General features: G+C 48.9%; 1 protein-coding gene across 1 annotated transcript; it reads left to right on the top strand.

Annotated features, from left to right (window-relative positions):
• Positions 1-1,766: 1,766 nt before the first annotated feature.
• Positions 1,767-3,228, top strand: Tmem177 (transmembrane protein 177). Its single transcript, XM_059280492.1, has one exon. The coding sequence runs from the start codon at positions 1,845-1,847 to the stop codon at positions 2,778-2,780; it is 936 nt and encodes a 311-aa protein (XP_059136475.1). The 5' UTR covers positions 1,767-1,844; the 3' UTR covers positions 2,781-3,228.
• The last annotated feature ends 23,481 nt before the right edge of the window (positions 3,229-26,709 follow it).

The raw sequence follows: 26,709 nt of genomic DNA on the forward strand, positions 1-26,709 counted from the left end.
CTCTTGGAAAGAATGACTTAATGCAGAATCCTGCGTTATGTTGGCAGCAGTGCATTGCTTATCAAACGCTCTGCGTAGATAGGAATACAGTGAAGTTGTATCCAAAGGTAAATTACAGTGATAATTAGTGACAAAGTCATAGACGAAATAAGGTGCCCAGAATGTTCAAAAGTGCGCCTGTGAGACCCTGTCTCAAAAAAACCAAAACAGTATTGACTATGATAATGAATCCGGCTGATGGGCAGTTTTGGTCTATTTGTGTACATGTAAAGATAACATTTTTTTTGAAGTGAAATGCTTGCTGTGGACCCCTAACGGCCTGTGGTCAGGATACTGAGCCCGTACTCTGAGTGACCAGCATGCCAAACAAAGTACCACACAGTGCATGTCCTGACTGACAGTTTATTTTCCCTTAATGCGAGATGCTGGGGGTCCAAGACCGAGGTATGGCCAGGCTCAGCTCCCTCAGGCGGTTCTCCTCAGCTAGCAAATGGCCATCTTTCCCCTGTGTCCTCATGTGGTATTTTCTCTGCCTGTGTCCTAATCTTAGACTGAAAGCAGTGAGATTTAATTAGAGCCATCCCAAGAACCTTAGGCATTTTCCATCTCACAGGCCCAAGCTCCAAATACAGCCACATCCTGAGATAACCAAAATCTGGCCTCAAACATGGGAACTTGGGGTTGGGGGTACAATTCAGCATATGACACTGTCACTTGGGATTTTGGAAAAAAACAAAACCCAAAAAACTCTAATTTCACAGCTGAAAAAATCAACCGTTGTGGTATAGGTTCCAGAGTTATGAGGATTTTTCTTGGACTGACTATATCGAGTCAGCCAGCTGCAAATCAAAAATGTTTGGGGGAAGTTTTCATCTGTGGTGAACACGGCATTGTTTCCCTAAGCATACAGCGTCACAAGGTCAGATGCGGCGATTGCATTGTATCGTACTGGAAGTCATCTATCGGTGACTTAGAACACAGGTAACGTACAAATGCTAAGCTGTTCTTGTCGGAGATGAGCGTCTGAAGGTCTTGGAGTCTGTGGAGGTCTTGAATCTAATCCCCTAAGGATATGCATATGTAGTGGGTGTTTATGTACAATATCTTTAGTTTCCCTGTTTATTAGAATTACAGGTGTTTCCTAGTACAGTTAGCCTTCTGTGTCCGTGGATGCATAATCAGTCAGCCAAGAATTAAATTGTGTCTGCTGAGCTTGCAGACATTCAGTAGAGTAACTATATGTAGCATTGTGTTGTATTGGGTATTATAAGTAGTATCGAGATAATTTAAAGTATATAAGAGATATGCATAGGCTATATGCAGATGCTATGCTATTTATATAAAGCAGCTGATGGTCTTTGGGATCCTGGAACGGAACCCTTGCAGCTACTGAGAGACATCCGTATGTGGTCTCAGAACTGTGTCTAGCATATAGTAAGCTCTCTGTAAACTATACATGTGGCTCATGTCAGTTAGAGATTCACTATGGGATGAGTGGTGGGTGGAGTGGGCTGTTGAATACTTAATGCTGTGTCTAGCCATGGCAGTCAGAGTAATTCCAGCCGTTGCCAGAAGGATGTCCACTACACTTGGAGACACTGACATGCTTTCTGTGTATTTACTCACCACAGCCACTGAGGCCATTGTCACGCACCTGCCTGGCAGATGGAGAATTGATGCTGTGAAGCCCCCAGGTGGTCTGACGCTGGAGCCCACACTGAGTCACGATGCAGTGTTAACTTCAGTTAACCGGGTGTGGCCCCGGAGGCTGCTCGGTCTGTAACCTGACAGAATCACCGGCTGACTTCTCTTATTCTCGGAAGTTATCCGCAGAGACAATACTCATGGCTGGTCCTTTGTGGAGGGCTACAGCCTTTATACAGAGACACAGGACAGGACTGTTGGTGGGGTCCTGTGCGGGCCTGTTTGGGGTTCAAATCTCATTTCACCTCTTCTCAGATCCCATAGTCCAATGGCTGTACCAGTACTGGCCTCAGGGCCAACCGGCTCCTCTTGCCCCTCAGCTGCAGAGCCTCTTCCAGGAGGTGCTACAGGACATGGGTGTCCCCTCAGGTCATCACTACAAGCCTTTCACCGCCTTTACTTTTCAGCCTGTGAGTGCTGGCTTCCCAAGATTTCCTACCGGGGCCATGGTGGGAATCCCTGCCATCTTCCTGGGTGGCTCTGTGACCACCATTGACCGTACTGTGATCATACATGGGCAAAGAGTGAATTGGCAAAGCCCAGCAGGTGCCAGGCTGAGAGACGCCCTGACCCTGTCTCATAATGCTCAGAAGTTTGCCTTAGCCAAAGAGGTGGTATACCTGGAGAGCAATGCGGCTACCTTACAGGCCCTGCCAGCCCCAGCTTGCCTAGCAGGAACCTGGGTACTAAGTGTGGGTATCAAGCATGCCCTGGGGCTCTATAGAGGCCCCCTGGGCTTTCGAGCTGCCTTCAACTTGGTGGCAGCAGTGGCAGGCTATGTGGTCTACGCCTTCTGCAAGGACTCGCTCACTGTTGCCCTGGAAGGCTGGCTGGACCGCCACACCGCCTCTCTGTCTGCAGCCTATGCCCAGGGTGGAGTGGAATTCTATGAGAAGATCCTGTCAGGCAACCTAGCCCTCCGAAGCCTTTTGGGCCCACAAGGGGAGAAACTGTACACACCAAGTGGAAACATTGTCCCCGGACACTGGTTCCGCATCAAACATTTACCCTACACCACCCGCCGGGACTCTCTACTACAGATGTGGAGGGGGACGCTCAACCCAGGGCGCTCCTGAGACGCCAGTCAACAGGGCGCTCCTGACTCACATAGGCACCACCCTGTGATGAATTCTGGGGGAATCTTTGGATATGGCTGCACCCACAGCCCAAGGTCAGAACAGTGACCATCTTTGGAGTTAAACAGCTCAGTTCTGTCCTCATCATGAGTGAACTTGGTGGCTGTGGGTGAGTCCCTAAATGAATCTGAGTCTCGTTTACCTCAGCTATGAAGTGGGAAGGATTGATTGCAGGGCCGAATGAGATTGGGAGGCTGAGGGCCTGGTAGAGAGCAACGTAAATAAACAGGGTGTTCGTTCTTCGTGGTCTCTGAATGCCAGTGGGCTGTGGATGTCAGCCTGAGTCAGCACCAGACTCGTTTCTGGTACATCAACCCTCTCCTACAGTGGAGAACCACCCCGATCCTGATGTCAAATAGCTAACTTAGACCTAGACCTTAATCCCTCAGCAGTGTGATGAGGAGAGCTGTCAGCTCTCAGAGAGAGCCAGGCCTCAGGTGGCCATTTACGTTGTCCTCTCACTGGAAATTACATCTTCCCTGGGCCGGTCAGTCTTGAAGGATGTCGGCCTGGGACCGTGTAACGCAGGGGAAAGGGATTAGGCCACCCCGAGGGAAGGGCACTCTGTGGCATCTGGTTATTCCTGGTAGAACAGGAAAGGAGGGTGAACCAGGCCAGGCTGGAGAGGGACAGCGTGGGATACCACTGGCTTCTGCTCAGACTTTGTGTGTGGTCTGGAGTGCAGTGTGGTGCCAGCTGCAGGCCCTTCCCCTTGGCATGGCAGGCTGAGCGCGTGTGGACAAGGGACTTCTCATCTCACAGGTCCCTAGCACCCAGGACAGCATACAATATGGGCCTGATAAATGGATCGTGCTCTAGTTTCCTTTTCTGTGGATGTGGTAAAAATACTCTGACCAAAAGCAACTCCAGGGGAGTTGGCTTACACTTCCAAGTCATGATCCATCCTTGAGGGGAGTCAGAGCAGGAGCCACAGAGGAACACTGCCTGCTGGTTCACTCTGACTCCTAGGCTTATGCACAGCTGGCTTTTTTATACAGCCCAAGACTGCCTGCCGATGGAAGGGACCGTCCACAATGGGCTGGCCTTCTCATCACTTAACAGTTGAGATAATCCCCCAGGGACACACCCAGAGACCAGTGTGACCTAGGCAGTTCCTCAGTTGAGGCTTTCCCTTCTCAGGACTCCAGGCTGTGTCAAGCTGACAGCTAACCAGGACAGATGGATAGTTCCTGGCTGACAACACTCCACAGGTTCTCCGGGCCTTCTCTCAGCCGCTGCTGTTGCTGTATCCTAAGGGCCAAAAGGCCACGTCAGAAACCTAATTCTTAGGTGGAAAAGTCTGGACACCGTGGGCTCCATCTTCTCCACACTCTCCAGTCCCACACTGTCTATTTCAATCTTGCCAGGAACCAAGATGGTGGCGGCAGGCCTCTGCTGGTTTGCTCAAATGCTAGGGTTTAAATGGACTTCAGTCCCATTGTGGCAGGGTTGAAAGGGGTGAAACCTGAGAGGCAGGGCCCAGTGGGCGGTGATTTGGTCATTTGGGGCATCGTCTTCAGGAAGAATTCGTTCTGGTCTTGCACGGTGAGCTTTGCCGGGCGTAAGTAACTGGCTTTGGTTTGCTTTAAGATTTGAGATGAGGTCTCAGTGTTGCCCAGGGTGGTCTTGAACTCATGGGTTCAAGTGGTCTTGGCACCTCAGCCTCCTGGGTAGCCAGCACTGCTGGTGTACCACCACACACCCAGCACAGACTGCTGCACACCTGTAATCCCAGCACAGGAGAGGTTTGGGCAGGAGGATTACTCGTTTGAGGCCAGGCTGTGCTACATAGTGAAACCCTGTCTCAGGACAGCAGAAACCTGGGCATGGTGGCTCACATCTGTGATCCCCAACACTTGGGGGGTTGAGGCAGAGGGGTTAGAGGCTAGCATGGGTTATATAGTGATAAGTTCCAGGCAAGACTGAGCCAGGCTGAGACCCTGTCTCAAAGGACAAGACTAGGCCTCCCCCCGCCCAGCTTCCTGTTGTGCCCTCTTCTTTTTTTTTTTTTTTTTTTTTTTTTTGGTTTTTCGAGACAGGGTTTCTCTGTGTAGCTTTGCGCCTCTCCTGGAACTCACTTGGTAGCCCAGGCTGGCCTCGAACTCACAGAGATCCGCCTGGCTCTGCCTCCCCAGTGCTGGGATTAAAGGCGTGCGCCACCACCGCCCGCCTTGTTGTGCCCTCTTCTGAGACACCTTCCATGAGGTCCCACCAGAGATGAGCAGAAGCAGGTGATGTTTTCCTGAACCTCCAGAGTGATGAGCTAAATAAACCACCTTTAAAAAATATCCAGTTAAGTATCTTTTTTGTAACAGCAGAAAACACCAGTACAGGAAGGGAGCCCCAGTGTAGGGGAGAGCTGGTCCCCGAGGCAGCTCCTTATTTCTCTCTCCTGCTCCTGGGCAGTCTTAGCTGTGCGTGTGCGTGTGCGTGTGCGTTGTTCCCCTCTCTCTCACACAGTCAAATATACACAATCAGGCCAGAATACAGGGAACAGATCTGAGAGGTATGGCTGGTATGGCATAGTTCTGCCCATGCCTGATTCCAGCTGGCCCTCCTGCTTCCGTCTCCTCCATTGTCCACTTTTCAGGGCCACCCAGCCGTGTCTGAAGCTGGACAGTTGCAAAGAAGCCGTTCTGTAGCGAGAATAGTTTGGAAAGTCAACGCAGTGGGCTTTGAAAGATTGGTTCCCTAGACTTTAGGGCTTTCGCACGGTGCACATACCAGGATGTTGGGGATGTGGAGCCTTGGCCATCCTAGCAAATCCTTGTCCTGTTCACGGAACTCACTGCTGCTCATGCAGCTCTTCCTCAGATCCTTTCAAAGCCTGTCCTGGTGATCCGAGGGTGGGGGGTGGGGGGGAGGCGGGGTCTCACTTTGTAGCTCTGGCTGGCCTTGAACTAAAAGAGATGCTCCGAAGTGCTGGGGTTAACGGCGTTTGCTGCCACTCCTGGTAATTCTGTAGGCTGCCATTGTTAGGTTGGGATTATGGAGGCGACCAGCGTCTCCAGAAGCAGCACTGTTTGTCACTTTAATCAGAATGACTGAAGGGCCACCGTCCCTGAGGAAGTGGAGACTGTGCATGGCACAGGGGCGTGGAGGTGTTCCAGGAGGGAAAGGGGACGTGGGGAAGATTCCACCTGCGGGTCCGTTCTGCTGCAGACCCATCAAAGAGGCGTGTTGATCCTCTCCTCAGAAGTGAAACCTGACGGGCCACCCTCAGGTGTCAGCAGTGGCCTTTCCTGACCAGAGCTTCTCAGTCCACTTGAAGGCCATTAACCCTCCAGCCATCGACTGGGAAATTCCTTGTCGGCAACGAAGAGGAAAGGACCCATGTGCTCCTCTGGGGGTAGAGGATGCTGGGAAATGAACATAAAGTGAGAGGTAGGGGCTGGGGAGACCAGAGAAGATAGCTCAGTGGGTAAGAATGGCTCATGCACAGGCGTGAGGACCTGAGTGTGAGCCCCTAGCATCCATATCAGAAGCTGAGCACGGCTTCCTATGTGCATGTCGTCCCCTCAGTGATAAGAGGAGCAGAGACACTGGGGACATCACTGGGGCTTGCTGGCTGCCAGCGTAGCTCCAGGTACAGTGAGAGGCCGGCTCAAGACAATGAGGCAGAGAGCTGGAGAGGCGGCTAGGGAGTTAAGTGTGTGCATTGTTCTTTCAGAAGACCTGGGTTTGGTTCCCAGCACTTATATTGGGCTACTGATAACCCCTGAGCGGCTAATAAGCCCATGTAACTAAAGCTTCAGAGGATCCAACATCCTCTTCTGGCCTCTTTAGGTATTGCACTCACACATACATACCACACACAGAAACACAACTAAAAATGAAAATTTAAAAAACAAAACAAAACAAGTGTAGACCAGGACATGTGACATCTTCCTCCAGCCTCTTGAGGCACACACATGGGTGTATACCACACATGCACACACAGAGTGAGAGATGGTCTTTTACAACAACTATACCAGTCCTATAACAGTGAAGAATATCCTGAGTTGTACAGTTGATACAAGCATATGCTCTTGGTGACAGTCGACTCTTTTGACCCAGTAACTTCAGGCATTGAAATTTGTGCTAGGAGTATAACTCACAGGCTTAAACAGTGTGTGTCTGAAGATATACATAAGAACATGCATATGCTGTAAGTAGTTTTAAAAATAGAAATAATGGAAATGTTGAATAGCAGTGACTTAGGAAACCATGAATGTTGTTTAGGCCCTAAACGGTACTCAAATGTAATTAGGCTGAGGATGGGGCTCAGTTGGTAGGGTGGTTGCCTAGCAGCACAAAGACCTGGGTTTGAGTCTCAGCACCAGGCATAGTGGTGCACCCCTGCAAATCCCAGCACTCAGGAAGTAGAGGTTCATGGTTATCCTCGGATTTATGAATTTGAGGCTAGCCCGGAAGACATGAGACCCAATTCCAAAAAAAAAGACATTAATCTCGAGAACTTGTAGGAATGTGTGGGAATATTAGTTATAACCGATACATATATCAAATATATATTGATAGTCAAAAAGAATTAAAAAAAAAAACACCCAAAAAACAAGACTTGTGTTTGACAGTCACAACAATGGAAACATGTAAGACCTGGGAGAAAACTCAGTGTGTGTGTGTGTGTGTGTGTGTGTGTGTGTGTGAGAGAGAGAGAGAGAGAGAGAGAAATAATATTCAAAGGGCGTGGACTTTACACTCTCTTTCTGCCTCAAGGTGACAGATCCTGGCACCCTGCTTCTGGCCCTGCGTTCTTGGGGTGTGGCCAACCTTCTGCCTGTCGGTAGCTGTGGAAGCCATGAAAGCCTCTTCGAACCTGCTGTGGAAGCAGATTTCCCTGGCAATTCCAGTTGTTTCCCCAGATCCATCACCACCGTGGCATGAAGCTGAGCGTGGGCACAGTGACAGCGCCCCCTGCAGGCAGCTCCATTACCACCGTGGCATGAAGCTGAGCGTGGGCACAGTGACAGCGCCCCCTGCAGGCAGCTCCATCCCCACAGTCACATGAAGCTGAGCGTGGGCACGGTGACAGCGCCCCCTGCAGGCAGCTCCATCCCCACAGTCACATGAAGCTGAGCGTGGGCACAGTGACAGCGCCCCCTGCAGGCAGCTCCATCCCCACAGTCACATGAAGCTGAGCGTGGGCACGGTGACAGCGCCCCCTGCAGGCAGCTCCATTACCACCGTGGCATGAAGCTGAGGGTGGGCACGGTGACAGCGCCCCCTTCGGGCAGCTCTTCTCCAGTGGAGACTTCGGCGCTGAGACGCCTCATGGTCCCAGGCAGCCTTTCAGAGAACTCTGGAGCCTGGGGCTCTTCCTCTGCCCTCTCTGGTGTCAAGAGGAGTTTTTGGAGCTTGGGAGGTAGCTCAGTCAGTAGAGTCCGTACTTTGCAAGCATGGGGAATGAAGTTTGATTCCCAAAACCCATATTTAAAAAAAAACAGGCTTGTAACTCGGGAGGCAGAGACTGATGGATTCCTGGGGCTCACTGGCCAACCACCCTAGCCTGTTCATTGATTTCCAGGTAAATTGAAAGACAGTTTCCCAAAAAGCAAGATTAAAGACAAAGACAGAAGAAAGACATTTGCCGCCAAACCCGACAACCTGATGCGCATGGAGAAAAGAGAGAAGCAACTCCACAGCCGTCCTCTGACCTCACGTGTACTAGTAGTGGCACTGGAGCACACACACACACACACACACAAATGAATAAATAAATGTAATTTTAAAAGCTTTTTAAAAGATGGTAGCAGGGCTGGAGTGTAGCACGGATCTTAAAAAGTCTTATTAATGAAAATAAACCTGGAGCAAGGTTTTGGGGGTGAACGCTGGAAGATCAGAGAAGCAGAACAAGCCACAGCTACCTCACCCTGCAAGTTCCTCAGCTGATCCTGTTTCCTCAGACTGGAAGCCTCTGTGTCCTCATCCAGAATGAATCTCAGCTGAACTGCTTCTTAAAAGCCTAAAAGCTTAACCAGGCTCTGGTTCCTGGTCCTCACGCCTTATATACCTTTCTGCATCCTGCTATCACTTCCTGGGATTAAAGGCGTGTTCACCATGCCTGGCTGTTTCCAGTGTGGCTTTGAACTCACAGAGATCCAGACTGATTTCTGCCTTTGGAATGTTAGGATTAAAGGTGTGTGTGCCACCATTTTCTGGCCTCTATGTCTATCTAGTGGCTGTTCTGTTCTCTGACCCCAGATAAGTTTATTAGGGTGCACAGTATTTTGGGGAACACAATGTCACCACACTGGAGAGCTGGCTCAGTGGGTAAAATCACTTGCTGTTCTTCCAGAGGACCCAAGGTCAGTTTCCAGCACCCACACTGGGCAGCTCACAACCACCCATAACGCCAGCTCCAGGGGATTCAACACCTTCCTTTGACCTCCTTGGGTACTCACATACATGCGGCATATATATAAATAAAAGTTTTTTTAAAAAGATGGGTAGTGACTGAAGATGTCCAAAGCTGACCTCTGACCGCCACACACATGCACACATGTGCTCCACCCCAGACACACCTCCAACCTCTCCTGTCTCTTCCCCCTTGGTCCTTCAAACGCCTTCCACCCGGTGTTCTCCCACCTGATTGTCTAATCTCGGGGTACCTCAACAAACACCGTAGCCCCCTCATCCAGGCAGATGTATGAGCTCCATGGGTCTCACCTCTGCCCTCAGGTAGCTCTCAGTCCTACAGTCACACCTGCAGTGATAACATGTGAGACCAGAACGTGGGACATGCTTGAAGGAGCACAGGAGAGGGCATCGAACTCAGCTTGAAGGGACAGAGAGGACATTCTAGGAGAGAAGCCCTGCTGCCCGAACCCTAAGGGTTGACCGACATCATAATGCCCTGTCTTTATATGATACTCTTATTATGTGCCATGTGTTTTGCATACATTAGCTTTGGTGAGTCCTGCAATAGTCATATTACTCTGCTGTAGTCTGAATATTGGTGTCACCCCAAAATTCATGCACTAAGACCTGAGCCTCTGTCTGGTCATTTTAAATGGTAAGGCCACTGAGGAGGTGTCCTGGTTTGATTTTCTGTTGCTGTGACAGGTCATTGACCAAAAGCACCTTGGGGAGGAATGCATTTATTTGGCTTACAGGTTGCAGTCCCTCATTGAAAAGCCAGGGCAGGATTGACGCAGGAACCTGGAGGCAGGAGCTGAAGCAGAGACCGTGGAGGAATGCTGATGAATGGCTTGCTTCCCAGCTCACATGCAGCTACCTTTCTTATACAAGCCAGGACCACCTGTCCGAGGGAGACGTGACCCATAGGGGGCTTGACCCTCCTTCACTAATTAGCAATCAAAACAATGCCCCCACAGACATGCCCACAGGCTAGTCTGATAGAGGCAGTTCCTCAACTGAGGTTTCCTCTTCCCAGGTGTCTCTAGTTTTTAGAGTTGACAGAAACCAACCATCACAGGACATGATTAAACCGTGAAGGCAGACTGGAGATGAGGTGCTTATAGAATGACCAAAGGAGCCCATTTGCCCCTGCTGCCAGGTACAGGCACATAGGAGATACCACATGTGAATAATAGACCCTCCCCAGACATCAAGTCAGCCTGCACTTTGACCCAGGACTTCTCAGCTTCCAGAAGGAGGAGCCAAACATTGCTACTTGGTCATTTCGTCACAGCAGGACCAATGCACCAGGACACCTCCATTCTTACACAGGACATGAAAATAGAGGGAGGCTGAGTGGCTTTCACCAGCCAGTGTGTGCACTTTGAACCCAGGTGGTCTGGCTCAGCGCTGTCACCACACTGGCCAGTTCTATCAGAAGACCGTGGGCAGGAGCCACCAGTGAGGTGGCTCTCAGGCTTGTGTGTCAGTTTAGGTCCAAGCAAGAGACTGAAACCCCGCAGTGATTCGAACGGGGAACGTTCACGGTGAAGACTCATTACTCAGTAAGACATGACAAGAGGTGACGGACATCTCAGTTGGTAGACTGCTTGCCTATCACGCACAGAACACTGTCTCATCCCCAGCTCCTCCTAGACCAGGCGTGGTGGTGCATGCCTGCAACCTCAGCACTCAGGAGGAGAATGCAGAAAGATCTGAAGTTCAAAGTCATCCTCAGCTATATAGCAAATATGAGGCTAACCTGAGCTACATGGAACTCACTTGTAAGAAATCAAACAGATTTTAAGAGTACATAAATAACAGCTATAAGAGGCAGCCCCTGCCTACAGCAGTGCGGTCCAGATCTCTTTGAAGAAGATACGCCCATGAGCCATGGGTGCTGAGATGTTCAGAAGTGTGACTCCAGCAGAAGTGGCTGGAAATTGGCACTCTGGGTTGACAAAGAAGCCATCTACAGGAGATGCTCAGAACACCATACAAAACCACCCAGGAGCCAGCTGTGATGACTCATATTTGGGAGGCTAAGGCATGAGTTCAAAGCCATCCTGGGCTATATGCTGAGGCAGTTGTTCACAGGATAGGGAGGGGTCTCACCAAAGCTCACTGCTGCAAAGCCTCAACAGGACCAAGAAGGAGCCAGGGCAGGACACAGTCTACTCACAAACTTGGTTTTCCAAGACATCTAGTGAGTCTTGGTAAGTTTTCCCTAAGTGTGTGTGTGTGTGTGTGTGTGTGTGTGTGTGTGTGTGTGTGCAGATGTGAATGCACACATGTTCAGAGGCCAGAAGACAACCTCAGCTGTCACTCCTCACGGCTTTTTAGCTTTGTTGATTTTGAGACAGTCTGTCATTGTCCTGGAGCTCACCAAATGAGCTAGGCTGGCAGACCCTCCTGTCCGCACCCCACCCCCCAACCCTGGAATCACAAGCATATGCCACCATGCTCAGCTATTGCTTTTCTTCAGCATGGGTTCTGGGGACCGGAACGCAGGGCCTCCTGCCTGTAAGGCAAGCATCTGAAGCCAGGCAGCCTGGATTAGGATATAGGTTCTGGGGTCAGCAGTGAGGAGTGCTTGCGGCTCTTCCAGAGGATCTGAACTCAGTTCCCAGCATCCACACAAGGTGGCTTACACTGCCTGTAATTGTCGCTATGGGAGATCTGACAATACCTTCTTCTGGCCTCCTTGGGCACCCCCACACATGTGGCATGTGCATACGTGCATGAGCACGTGTGCACACACACACACACACACACACACACACACACACACAAGGTGGGGGGAGAGCTTGTGGCTGGGTGGATGGTTCTGTGGGTAACATACTGTGGGATCCCCAGAACCCATGTTAACAAGCCCAGTGTGGCTGTACCTGTAACCACTGTGGGGGATGAACACAGGAGGATCCCTGGGGCTTGCCGGCCTGCAAGCTGCAGGTGCAGTCAGAGACCATAACTCAATAGAATAAGAGAGATAATGATAGAGCAAGACACCCAACATTGTCCTCTATCCTCCACACATGTGTACACAGACACATGTGTAACCCCACACACACACACACACACACTCATACACCATGCCACACATAACACAACACACATACAAACATCTGCCTCTGCAACTTGATATCCTGGGCATGCTAACCATTCTGTGCCTCTGTCCCCCCCCCCCCCCGTGTGAAAGTGGGGGGAAATAGTGACAATGTCCACTTCTTTCCTATCACAAGCTTTGATTTGTAAAGCACTGTCAGCAGTGCCTGGCCCACAGGTGAGTCTGAGGCTGAGCATCACTTCTGTTCCTGTCTGTCAGGACGTCACTGAGTCAGAGCTAGCCTGGCATGGCACTTACAGAATCATGTGATAATAGATGTAGTGGCAGCCATACCCAAACTACAGTAGAGCATCTCATTTATGTAGTGTGTGCATGTGCATGTGCGTGTGCGTGTGCATGTGTGTGTGTGTGTGTGTGTGGTGTGGTACATTTGTTAGTATGGATAGATGCATGTGGACATGTGTACGCATGCGTGTGGAAGTCACACATCACTGTCACTTGTCTTTCCCTTGTCTCTTCATCTTTATTTTCGACATATGGTCTCTCACTGAACCTGAAAATCATCAGTTCAACTAGGCTGGCTGGACAGTGAGCTTCCGGGGTTGGCCTGTGTCGTGGGGCTGTAGCTAAGCCCACTGCTGTGATCAGCATTTTAAAAACTATTTATTTACCTATTGTATATGAATGTTTGCGTACAGGTATGTATGTTCGCCATGCGCATGTCTGGTACCTGTGGAAGCCAGAAGAAGATGCTGGATCCCCTGCAACTAGAGTTATGGATGACTGTGAGCTGCCATGTGGGTGCTGGAGACTGAGCCAGGGTCTGGACTTGGAGCATCTCAACTCAGGTCCTAGTGCTTGCATAACAGGCACTTTACTGACTGACCCATTTCCCTAATCCATTTGTGTGTTTGGCTCCACCCTGACCTGGTTCCCTTATAAAAGCAGCAGTGGCATCAGGCGGTGGTGGCACCAGGCAGTGGTGGCACACACCTTTAGTCCCAGCACTCAGGAGGCAGAGGCAGGTGGATCTCTGTGAGTTTGAAGTCAGCCTGGTCTACAGAGCAATTTCCAAGCCAGAATTACACAGAGAAACCCTGTCTTAAAAAAACTAAAGCTGCAAAAGGAAAAAAAAAAAAAAAAAACAGCAGCGGGCATCACTGACCTTGTCCTAGCCTGGCCCCTGACAGTCAGTGTTCAGGAAGTATTTGCTGAAGGAACTGAGGTGAGATGGCTGATGGATAGAAGAGGCATAAGAAAGAAAGATTGATTGTAGCTCATGCTTTGGAAGGTTTTCAGCCCATCATGACCAAGGTGTAATGGAGAAGCTTGGTCCATGGCTCCAATAGTGTGTGTGTGTGTGTGTGTGTGTGTGTGTGTGTGTGTAGCTGTTCACTTCATGTGGATGCGCTGGTTAGTTCTAACAATTTAGAGTCCCCTGGGAAAAGGGTTTCAGCTGAGGAATTGTCTAGATCAGGTTGGCCTGAAAGCATGTCTGTGGGGGAGTAGTGTCTTGATTGTTGACTAATATAGAAAGACCAGCCTGCCCAGGCAGCACCATTCCCTAGGCAGTGGGAGTTAAGAAAGCTAGCTGAAAGCAAGGACGCATTAGTTCCTCCCTGCTCTTGGCTTGTGACTGTGGTGTAACCTGTTGTTCGGTGGTTTGAGTGAGATGATCCCCATATTCTCAGGCATTTAAATACTTTGTCCTGGGGGCTGGAGAGATGGCTCAGTGGTTAAGAGCACTGACTGCTCTTTCAGAGGCCCTGAGTTCAATTCCCAGCAACCACATGGTGGCTCATAACCATCTGTAATGAGATATGGCACCCTCTTCTGGCCTGCAAGCGTACATGCAGACAGAATGCTGTATAATAATAATAATAATAATAATAATACATACATACATACATACATACACATATACATACATACTTGGTCCCTAGTTGGTGGCACTGTGTAGGTTTAGGAGGTACAGCCTTGCTGGAGGAGGTATGTCACTGGGGGTTGTGCATTAGTCAGAGTTGTCTAGAGTAACAGAACTTATAGAATGAATCTATATATACTTATATATATAGAGAGAAAGGGGATTTATTAGAATGACTTACAGGCTGCAGTCCAGTAATTCAACAATAGGTGGCTGTGAACAGTAAGTCCAAGAATCCAGTAGTTACTCAGTCTATGAAGCTGGATGTCTCAGCTGGTCTTCAGTATATGCTGAATCCCTAGGCAGTAGAGAAGGAATGGACGGTTGGGTAATATTATTTTAAGGTGTATTATTTTTGTTTATGTTATATTTGTTTAACTCGGTGAATCTGTGTTACTGTGCCTGTCTAAAACACCTGATGGTCTAATAAAGAGCTGAATAGCCAATGGCAAGGCAGGAGAAAGGATAGGTGGGGCTGGCAGGCACAGAGAAGATATAGAAGGAGAAATCTGGGAAAGAAGAAGAAGTAGCCCAAGAAGGAGGAGAACATCAGGAGCTAGCCACCCAGCTACACAGCAATCCATGGAATCAGAAATAATGAAAGGTATACAGAAATAGAGAAAGATAAAAGCCCAGAGGCAAACGATGAACAGGATAGTTTAAAGTTAAGGAAAGCTAGCTAGAAACAAGCCAAGCTAAAGCTGGGCATTTATAATTAAGAAAAAAAGCCTCCATGTGTGATTTATTTGGGAGATGGATGGTGGGCCCCCCAAAAAGAGTAAAAACAACAACAACATTTTGGCACCCATCATGGGGCTTGAATTTCTATAGTGCCTAAGAAAGTTTAAAAAAAAAAAATGTCTCCTTTAAGAGTTCCTGTTGGATAGTTTCTGCTAGACAGTGAGCCCTTGAGTAGCCAGTATGTTAAATAGGAACAAAAAAGTAAGTAAAAATGCCCACCACAGCTCAAGCATCGCATTCTAGGAATCTAAGAAGGTTGAATGCAGTTTTTAGTCACAAACCTCCAACCCGCTTTAGGCTGGCTTTCACTAGCCCAGAAGCAGGCAGAGCCAGGCGAGAGCCACTCAAGAAGGATCCGGGTGTAGGTTAGCAGTTTAAAAGTTTGCTTGTGCAGTCAAAAAAGGCTAAAAGATACACAGTAAAAGAGGTCCAGATGGAAAAAATACAAACCTCTAAACAGGTTCCAGTGTGCTTTACAATGTGTGTAGGCTTAAGAAAGAAAAGAAAATGGGTATAGGCACTTATAGAAAGAAATAGTTTAAAAAATAAAGTCTTTAAACATACAGGACAAGTAATATAAAAGAAAAAGGCCACGTAAGATGGGAATACATGGTGTCTGGATGCTGTATGTTATTGTGTTGATTTTGAATTTTTTGATGGCTGATGGGCAAGAGACATCTGCTGACAGACAATGGGATTGTGAGCAGGACTGCAAAATTGAACCAACCGAGATACTTTAGGGCTATCTAAACTTTAAAAAAGAAGTCAAGAAATACATTTTTCAAATGGAAATCAACCCTTCAGGAATGGGATGGATCAGGTTTGATCCAGGGGAGACCTCCTGAATCTTGACAGGTGATATCTATCAACAAAGATTATAGTTTGTCTTCCCAGGACTTGGCCATTATTTCAAATTTTCTCAGGGACCCCTAAAAAAATGCCTTTGCCCACAGACAGCAGGAAGCAGTTTGGAGAAAATGACATCCACGTTCCCAAGAGTTACAGGGTGTGGATGGTCTTTGGTTATTTGGTGGGTCATGAATGTTTATTATAATTTAGGGGAATAGAGGATAAAAAGACAACTATTAATCTCAGATATTTCGCATTGGCATGGATTTTGATATATTGAGACAAATTTAAAGATTTTTTTGTTACTTGTATATATGTTTCCACTCTTGTTTAAAGAATTTTTGTATACTAATAAAAATTTAAGGTTGTTTTGTTACATATTGTATGTATGTTTCTATTTTTGTTTGAGGAATTGTGCCAATGCAGTTCATTTGGAAATGTAGGATGAAGTCCTAGTTTTTGAAAGCTATTATTATAAGCTATATAGGATAATCAGGAAGCATAGGTTAGTGGTTAGTCATTTATAACAATCTAAATTGTAGATATGTTAGGTATGCTTTCCAGATCATATAGAGATACATTTTAGATAGATAGATGGTCTTCAAACCTTTCAAAGATATACAGAATATGGCATTTAAAATGTTTTGTTAACTTAGGGCTTTTCATGACAATGAGACATGTCTGCTCCTGGCAGTACCAATTTACTTCAGAGATGATGGGCATTGAAGAAATTCTTTATGGAGTTTGCTTTCAATGTGGCAAAGCTAGCCATTTAGGCAAGAAGCTTCCCTTGCCAAGACTGTTTGACAGTTTGTTGTATAAACTGGACATGCAGAACCCACAGGAAAGTGACCACTGAACTTTGCCAAAACAAGGTGGGATGGTCCTTCAGGGTTCACAGAAGAAACTGCCAGACATTCTGCAGGACACAGAGGAAAGTGACTGACAAACTTTCCGGACAGCCTTTCAAATTTCCTGCTTCATTGGGCCTGTAGGCTGAAAATGGATGCTCCAATGTTACAGAAGAACTCTGGGTGACTGTCCAGGCAGTCAGATGTCTCTGTCATTGCTAGAGTTTTGGAAGTTGTTTGCAATGCACTTTTTGTTTATTTAAATAATATTACATCCTTCTGAGTCTTTGATGGAGTTGAAGACTACATAGTTATAGTTTCCATATATATAATTTTCTTTAGATATGATAAAAAGTATATTTTAGGTATAAAATTTTGGATTTTCTAAGTTAGGATAGATTATGGAGTATTTTCTTAAAATTTACCAGACACAAATGAACTGGAATTCAGTATACTGTGAATGTAATCTTTACTTGATAATTGTTCTTATTGTATACAGTCTTACTATGTTAAAGTTAAAACCTTTCGTTGTTTGTTTAAAAAAAAAGAGGGAAATGTTGGGGGACATTATTTTAAGGTGTGTTACTTTTGTTTATGTTACATTCGTTTAACTCTGTGAAGCTGTATTACTGTGCCTGTGTAAAACACCTGATTATCCAATAAAGAGCTGAATAGCCAATGGCAAGGCAGGAGAAAGGATAGTTGGGGTTGGCAGGCACAGAGAAGATATAGAAGGAGAAATCTGGAAGGAGAAGGAAGTAGCCAGAGGAGGACACCACTGGTCAGCCACCCAGCTACACAGCAAGCCATGGAGTAAGAAACAAAGAAAGGTATACAGTAATAGAGAGATATAAAAGCCCAGAGGCAAAAGATTAACAGGATAATTTAAAGTTAAGGAAAGCTGGCTAGAAATAAGCCAAGCTAAGGCTGGGCATTTATAATTTAAAAAAAAGTCTCCATGTGTGATTTATTTGGCACGTGGATGGCGTGTCCCCAAAAGAGTAAAAACAACAACAATGGACGTGCTAGCAAGGCAAGGGCAGGCAGCTGTGAGCAAACCTCTGCTTCTTCCATATCCTATGTCCAGGCTTTTTCTTTTGGGACACCAACCAGCTCCCAAATCATGACACAGAGACTTGTTATTAGTTTTGAATGCTCTGCCTAGCTTAGGCAGGTTTCTGGCTAGCTCTTTTAACTTAAATTAACCTGTTTCTCTTTACCCTTTGCCTCAGGGCTTATTACCCTTTTTACTTCTGTATATTTTACTTTCACTGCTTCTCTGTGTCTGCCTGGCTTCTTGCCCTGGGCATGTCCCTTGCCCTCTCCTTCTTCCCTTTGAGCCTAGATTTCTCCTCTTATTTATTTTTTCTGCCTGCCAGCCCCGCCTATCCCTTCTCTGCTTAGCTATTGGCTGTTCACCTCTTTATTAGATCAATCAGATGCCTTAGGCAGGCAAGGTGAAACAAATGCAACACATCTTTTCATAATTAAACAAATGCAGCATAAACAAAAGTAACACATCTTTGCCTAATTAAAATAATATTCTACAACATCCTTATATAGACTCCAGCAGAAGGCATGGCCCAGATTAGATCTGGATTAAAGGTGCATCTTCCACCTCAAGATCTGGATCAAAATCATGTCTTTTCCCATCTCAAAAGATCTGGATAAAGTTGTGTCTTCCTACCTCAAAGATCTGGACTAGAAGTGGATCTTCCTACTTCAAATTAGCCAAAATAAAAAACAAACAAAACAAAACAAAAACTCTCACAGGTGTGCTTTCCATTTGGGGGGTTTAGTTCCGAAAAGCCATCACTGTGGGCTTTGGGAGTTTGAAGGCCACATGCCACCCCCAGTTCACCCTCTCTGTTTTGTGTCTGGGTTCAAGATGTGAACCCTCAGCTTCTGCTCCAGCTGGTATACTCACCTGCCTGCTGCCATGTTTCCTCACGGTGGTGGTGACGGACTCTTAACCCTCCGGAACTGTAAATCCATAGAACATAGAGAACTTTCTTCTATCAGTTGCCTTGGTCATGGTGCTTTATCACAGCGACAGAAAAGGAACTCATACACGCGGTTCCCGGCTCCGTCTCCCGTGACTTCCCTTCCATGATGGACTGTAGCCCGGGACTGTAAGCCAAATGACCACCCCACAAGTTGTTTCTGGTCAGGGCATTTTATGACAGCACCAGAAGTGAAATTGGAGCAGAGGACCAGGAAACAGAGAGCACATCAGGAAGCAGAGGCTGGGCATAGCCTTCTAAGGCCCACTCTTAGTGACCAACTCCTGCCAACGGGGCCCGGTGCCTAAGGCTGCCGGTGCCCAAAATAGCCCCACCGGATGCGGGCAGTTAAGACGTGGTTCCAGATCCAAGCCACAACAGTGACCGAAATGTGAGAGTCATCTCAGTGTACCTTTCCCAAGGGGCCACACAGCCAGAGATCTCAACCCCAGCCTCCCTCCCCACCCCACCCCCATCTCCCCACCCTATCCCACCCCACACCCACACCCCCGCCGCTAATGCAATTCAAAAGGGAACCCCCATCTTCTGACCCTGTTCCTAGCTCCTGCCAGAGGCTTTTCTCAACCAACGTTCCTCAAGTCCAGACCTGCCTGGTTGGTATCTGGCACACTGACTGTCCTGCCTGGTCCTTGGGGGAAAGTAGCTCAGTAATGCAGTCCTGTAGGGGACATGTGTGCAAATATCCTCAGCCAGCTCACAGGGTGAGGGAGTTCCCGGGAGGCGACCCAAACCACCTCGCCCTGCCATTGGTGCCCACTCCTGCCAATCCTGAAGAGTCACTGGTTTCCCCACCTCCCAACTCCTGTTCCACCCATTTTGAATGGCCCCTGAGGCTGTGTCTGCCAACCAATGAATGTCAGGCACCATCTGCTGCCTCAGCCTGTGGCAGCTGTTGGGGACATGCTTGCATACCTATGAAACGATTTTGGTTGGCCTTGTGATGAGGCCCGTAAATGAGCAAGGGGAGGGTTTGCTAAGTTCATCAGGGGCCGCATTAACCTGAGGGAGGCAGGAATCCAGAGCAAGGGAGGGAAGACGGAGGAGGGACGGGGAGGGGCCGGCCTGAGACAACCAACAAGACCCAGTAAGCTGCGGCCTCCTCAGGCCTGTGTGCCTATGAGAGGAACAGGCTCACGTCTCTGACAAGGCCAAAGCTGAGGTGGCCCTCAGCAGAGTTGGCTCGTGACAGTCCATGAAGGTGACTTTACCTCACCTAATTCTGCCCAGCTCAACACTGGAACTTATTCCAGGGAACAGTATTATAGCTATTGAACAGGGAGCCAGGCTGTTTCCTCATCTAATTGCCACAAAACTCGAAGAAAGGCAGAGCATCGGGGCTGGGGAAACGGCTTAGTGACTAAGTTCAATTCTGAGGACCTGAGTTCGATCCTCAGCACCCACATGAAGAAGCCGAGTGTGGCAGTGTGTACTTGCAATCCCAGCCTGAGGAGGTGGAGACAAGTGATCCCTGGGGGGCTTGCTGGCTGGGATGCCATCCTAGCTGAATGGAGGAGCCCTGAGCTAGTGAGAGACATTATCTCAAAACAAACAAACGAACAAACCCCACAAAACACCAATGTGGAGGGCTAGAGAGATGGCTCAGTGGTTAAGAGCACTTACTGCTCTTCCAGAGGACCCAGGCTCAATTCCCAGCACCCACATGGCAGCCCACAACTGTCTGTAACTCCAGTTCTAAGGGATCTGACACCCTCACACAGAGTGTATACAGGCAAAACTCCAGTGCACATTCAATAAACAAATAAGTCTTTTTAAAAAATCAGAATCAAGATGTAATTTAAAGTGGGCAGTGGTGGCTCATGCCTTTAATCCTAGTACTCAGGAGGCAGAGGCAGGTGGATCTCTGTGAGTGTGAGGCCAGCCTGGTCTACAGAGTGAGTTTCAGGACAGCCAGGGAAACCCTGTCTCAAAAACACCAAACAACAACAACAACAAAAAAAAAAAAAAAAAAAAAAAGAAAGAAAGAAAGAAAGAAAAAACAATATGGAAGCTCCTGAGGAACACCAGAGGTTGCCCTCTGGCCTCCATGTGCACACACATACATGTACACGCACATCTGCAAACACACACACATGCACATATATGTGCACACACAAAAGAAAGTGGGGTGTTTTTCCTGGGATATGGGGGGAGGCAGTAGCTCAGAGAGGTTAAGGAACTCGCCACGTCACATTGTTGATGGTGGACCCGAACAAGGACCCATGGCAGCATCATGCTGCTTCCCTAGGAGGGACCCTAGCAGCACACTTTCATGGACGGCAACAGCTCCTGGAGACCAGGGACTGCCGGGGCACTTGAGTGGATCGGAATAGTAGCGTGGATGGGGTTTCCCAGGAGTCTTGAGGGCATTTCAGTCACCTTTTCTCCCTAGGCCCAGCATGTCACTCCTGAAATCCATCCACGCAGAGGACAGTAGGGAGCAGAATTAGGTCAACTGTAGAGGAGGCTCTGACCCACCTGGGACCTGAGTGCAGACACGAAGGCCCACCTGAGGATGCCCTGAGACCCCGGGAGCTGCTGTCCTCACAGCTTCTCCTCTGCTAGCTTGTGCCTACCCTGATGTCTGAGAGGGCTGCTGTGAATAGTCAGTCCCACGTTGGGGTTAAGTGGCTTGGGAAATGAAAGAAGGGTCTCTTCAATATGGAGACTCGAGAGCCATGCTCTGACAGGACTCCAGATACTGAGTTCCCATCTGAGAGGCACCCATGGGGAGTACCACAGCTGAAACTGTGGTCTCAAAGCGCAGCATACTGGGGCACTGTGGGAGCCCACAACAGACTCAGTTTCCCAGTTTGAATCTGAAGTCTATTCTGAGTTAATAAAGTTCAGGCTTGCTTGCTCCAGGGCTGTGAGAAAGTCCTGATTAGCCCATGGGAAGGGACATACTATCTAGCTAGAAGCAGGCTGCTGATGTCAGCCGGAGGTACATCGAGATAAAAAAAATGAAACTGCCTACTCTTTGACTCAAGGACAGGATAGATAGTGGTTGAATGCCTGTGCTGTGCATTGTTCTACCTCTGTCCTTCAAGACTGTACATAAGCTGGCTGTGAAATAAACTCGGGGCTGTCCCGCATTGACTGGCAGACCTCTCCACTCTGTTCTGTCTTCTTTATTGTCTCTACAATCCGCACGCCTCCACCCAGCTACCCAGTCGGCTGGTCAGCAGGCTCTGACAGGACACTTGTCACATGGTACAACCTGTCAGCAGAGTGAGGTGGGGCCCAAGACACAGCTCCATGCTGCTGACTTTGGAGATCTTTCCAGAGGCAGCTTCTGGGGAAACTGGGATTCTTGACTTCGGTGCAGAAAGAATTTCGGGACAAGAAAGCGTGGAGCAGCCGGGCGGTGGTGGCGCACGCCTTTAATCCCAGCATTTGGGAGGCAGAGCCAGGCAGATCTCTATGAGTTCAAGGCCAGCCTGGTCTATAGAGCGAGATCCAGGACAGGCACCAAAACTACACAGAGAAACCCTGTCTCAAAAAAAAAAAGAAAAAAGAAAAAGAAAAAGAAAGAAAGAAGGAAAAGAAAGCATGGAGCAGAACTAGAGTTTCCAGGAAGAAAGTTTAGCACAGATTTAAACACAAGGGTTAAAAAGGAAGCTGCCGGAGGATGAGATGAGACACCCAAGTGCAGGTGTGGGCTTCTGAAAGACGAGCTTAACCTTCTATAACCCTAAATCGTTCTGCTAGCTCTCCACTTACATCTCAAAGGGTCACAAATAAACTTTTCCCCTCCTTTTACAAATATTTATTTATTTGCAGGAATATGTGGGCCCACGGTGCATGGGTGGAGGTCAGAGGACATCTTCTGAGAGTCAGTTCTCTCCTTCCACCGTGTGTGTTCTGGGGCTTGAACTCGGGTGGCCAGGGGTGGTGGCAAGTGCCTTTACCTGCTCGGCCATCTTGCAGCCCTTCCTCTCCCCCTTCTGTGATAATGGAGGTCACAGGGTGGTTCCGGCGGTACCTTGTGAAGAACTGCCATAAGGTAAGGTCCTAGGGTTGCACAAGACAATTACGACATGGCTTTTACTGTAAGTGTTATTTCTGGTGAGATTCCTAGAAAAGTGTAGGTTTACTGCTAGGGAAGGAGACTTCTTAACACTTAGGACATAAGCATGGCTCCCTGCTGTTTTGGCATCTTACTTGAGAACTCTCTGTAAAGTCTGTCAAGTGGTGGTGTGGGTGGGGGAGAGATACTCCTCTTTACCCCCCGCCCCACCCCTTACCGCCTGTAACTGCAACAGACAAGCATGATGACCCTCCCCCTTGCCAGCAATAGCACTCAGGAAAGCAGGCCCTGCTCCTCTAGGCAGCACAGCAGAGGTAGCCCAGATGTTGCCAGCAAGGGAGAGCTGCCCCATTACTCATCAGACATGTGGTAGCGTGGGTGGAGGAGAGATGCCCTCTTCCCAAGCCCCACCCATCAACACCTGAAACAGGTGGAGGAGCTGGCCCTGGGGTTACAAGAGCTCTCCCTACCCCTCACCAGCTGCAGCACTCAGGAGTGCTGATGGCCTCTGCATCTCGCCTGGGCAACACAGCAGAACTGGCTCTGATGGTGTAGGTGGAGGAGAGCCAACCCTGAGGGCCTGAAAGCAGGAGAACTGCCCCCCAACCCCTACTCCCCCTTAACCCCTTATCATTGCTGTAAGGATGAACTAGCTGGGGCAATGCTGGAGCGCTCACCCTGGTGGTGAGGACCGGGGAGAGCTGGTGGACTGACCAACCCTGCCCAGGCCCAGAACCAGGGTTATGAATTAGCCCACACTAACATCCACTCCATCTATGATCTGCTGGAGCACGTGAAGGAACTTGACCTGCAGATCCAAAGCTGCAGGATCTCCACAACACAGGACAACAGCTGGGATAGCCAAGAGGAGTCCCAGGGAGAGCCCGGCATGGATAGTGCAGCAGAAGCCAGAGACCTCCAACCTGACCAATGGCTCTTTGCAATGAACACTTGCAAGTAAAGACATATGGATAAAAGGGTTTACTGTGTGACTCACTGTGTCACACTGCAGCTTCCATGGTGAGAATTTTAATTTTCTCCTTTTTTTTTTCTCTTAAATTTTGTTTTATTTGGAGGGGGGGTGTGGGCATTGTAGAGGCAGAGGATGGATGCAAAGGGATGGGGAAATATGAATGGGATCAAGATGAATAATGTGAAAGACACATTGAATACATAAAAAAAGAAAGTAAAAAAGAAAGAAAGACAAGACAGCACCTCTGTGTCACCAGCCTTCACAGCAGGTGTCAGGTGCACTAGAATTCTTGCCATCGGAGAGACTTTGACCAGACTCGAGAGTGAGACGTTTCCTCCACTTACACATGGGCAAACTGAGGCCTGGAGAGGGTAACATGCCTAGAGTGTCATGTTGCTCAACCAGATGTTTTTGTTTGAGTTCATGTGCCCATACTTTCCCCTGTCTTTCTGTCCAGCCTCACTACCAACTCTGTGCAGCTCTGTGCAACTCCGGCAAGGGGCTGTATTGCAGCTCCTCAGCGGCTCGTGAGAATTCCACTCTGGGGAGGCCTTAGCACTTGGGCCTTCAGAGCCTGTGCTAGCTGACCCTGTAGAACCTTTCTCAATGCCGAACATCAAGAACTCATCAGGAAGCACTGAGCTGCAGGGCTGGGGAGATGGCCCAGAGGTTAACGCACTGGACCCAAGTTTGAGTCTCCAGAACCCGGGTAAATTCTCTGTGGACGTGGAGGCTGTCTGTGGACCTAGCCTTGGGAGGAGGAGACAGAGATCCCCAGAACACGCTGAGTATTGAGACTAGCCAATCAGCGGACGCTGGGATTGATTGAAAGACCCTGACTCAATGACAACATGGAAGGGTGATGGAGGAACATTCTTGGCATCAATCTCAGGCCTCCACATGCACACATATGCATTCAAACCCACCCATGTGTCGTCATACATATGCAAACGTGTACACATACACACACACACACACACACACACACACACACACACAAATGGAAAACAAATTTAAAAACACCTCCTTTATGAGTATCCAAGAATGTCCTTATGGCTCCCTGCTTGGAATCTGAGCCCTGGGGGACCAGGAAAGCTCTTTCTCTGGCCCCTCCCCCACCTTTCACACCCATGTCTTTGAGGCGCTGAAAGGCATGCGCAGATGTCAGGAGCTGCTCTCATCTGTGTGTTCACGGGCCCATCCCTCAGTTCCCATGGCAGCCTGGCACATGCTGCCTGCACCTTTTTTTTTTTTTTTTTTTTTCCACACTGCAGTCTGTCTGGCAACTTGTCTGGCTCTCCCAACTGTGCCGTGAACGGCTGGCGGGCTGGGCCGGGTCCTTTCTCCACACCTGGCTGGGCACCTGGCCCAACGTAGGTGCTCAGGGACTGGTGAGTGGGTGGGTGCAGGTGGAGAAGATGGAGCAAAAGCAGAGAGGTAGGAAAACGCACTGCAAGGTGAGGACTATGGGCCAAGAGCATTCCTTGAGCACCTGCTGTATGCAAGCTCTGAGGAGGCCAGCTTGTAAGATGCCCGTGCAGTTTCTAAACACTGAGTATATTGTTTTGTTTTTAAACTTCACGGCGTATGGGTGAGGTAAATTGCTTATAACTCGTGGAATAGAGAATGTATGAGTGGGGTAGCAAAAAGGGCAGTGGCCTTGGGCCATGAAGCTTGCTTTGAGTGCTGGCTTTACCCTAGCTAGCTATGAGGCCCTGATTTACACAGAAGGGTGGCTCTGTGCCCACAGTTTACAGCATTCAGCCTGCAGCCCAGGACTGCTTCCTTCATTGAATAAGAAGTGTGTGGCGCCCCCAGTCTACAGGTAGGCTTAGGCCCAGGAAAGGGACCAGAAGCCATGACCACCTCATCTCAGTGTCCACAGAGCATCCAACAGGGCTGGGCCCCCGAGGCACGTGTCCAAGCGAAGAATGGGCTGTCTGCATGAGGGCAATGTCCAAAAAGCCAGCTAGGGACTGAGGGGACGGGTCCTCGGGTAATAGCACTCGCTGCACAAGGATGAGAACCTGGGTTCAAATCCCCAGCCGCCATGTAAAAATCTGGGAGTGACGTCTGTAACTCCAGTGCTGTGGGGGATGGGTACAGGAGGATCCCTCTGGCTTGCTGGCCACCAACCCAGCTCTCGGGGACTAAGGTGGAGTGTGACAGAGCAGTGCACCTGATGTCCTCTTCTGGCTGCTGCATAGCACATGAGTACACACTCACAGCATGGATACACACACACACACACACACACACACACACACACACACACACACACGCCTGTGGTGACAAGTCCTTGAGGGTTGATTATACCTGACCAAGGGTGTGGCTGGGTAGACAGCTGCTGGTCCCTGTCCACAGCACTGTGAGTTTTAGGGGATTCCTAGTGTCGCTTTGTCCCTGACCTCAGTGACCGCGGAGCTGAGGCAGGGGGAATCAACACTTGGCACACAGCTCCTACATCGGTTCCTTTTCTCATGGCTGTAAGTAAATGGCTGACAAGAAGCAACCGGCAGGAAGAGCAGTGTCCTGGGGCTCGTAGGCTGAGGGCAAGGCGTGGCGTCAGGAGCATGAGACAACTGGTCACTTGGCATCTGAAATCACGAACTAGAGCGTGGACAGAAACTGCACCTAGACCACAAAGCCACCAGGCCCGCTCCCTGTGACCTACTTCCTCCCATGGGTCTCCACAGCCTTCCCAAACAGCACCACCAGATGGGGACCAATGAGCCCATGTGGAAACGTTTCACATTCAGACCACAACACCCTCCGTGTCTCCACCACCAACACTTCACTATGAGTACCCATTCATCAGGCTCCTGTGAGCTAGGCTTTAGTCTAGGCTCCGGAGAAACAGAACGTCGGTAGGAATCATGGGCCGCGAGACGGCTCAGTGGGTAAAGGTGCTTGCTGCCAAGCCGGAAACCTTAAGTTCAATCTTTGGGATCCAGGTGGGGGAAAGAGAAAAACAACCCCCACAAGCCATCCTCTGACCCCACACCGTGTGTGGCATGCTCACACTCCAACACACAGATAGGAGCAATAAAACCCCC

The sequence above is a fragment of the Peromyscus eremicus genome, chromosome 15 (genome assembly GCF_949786415.1).
Source record: "Peromyscus eremicus chromosome 15, PerEre_H2_v1, whole genome shotgun sequence".
In the NCBI taxonomy this organism is placed as follows: Eukaryota; Metazoa; Chordata; class Mammalia; order Rodentia; family Cricetidae; genus Peromyscus; species Peromyscus eremicus.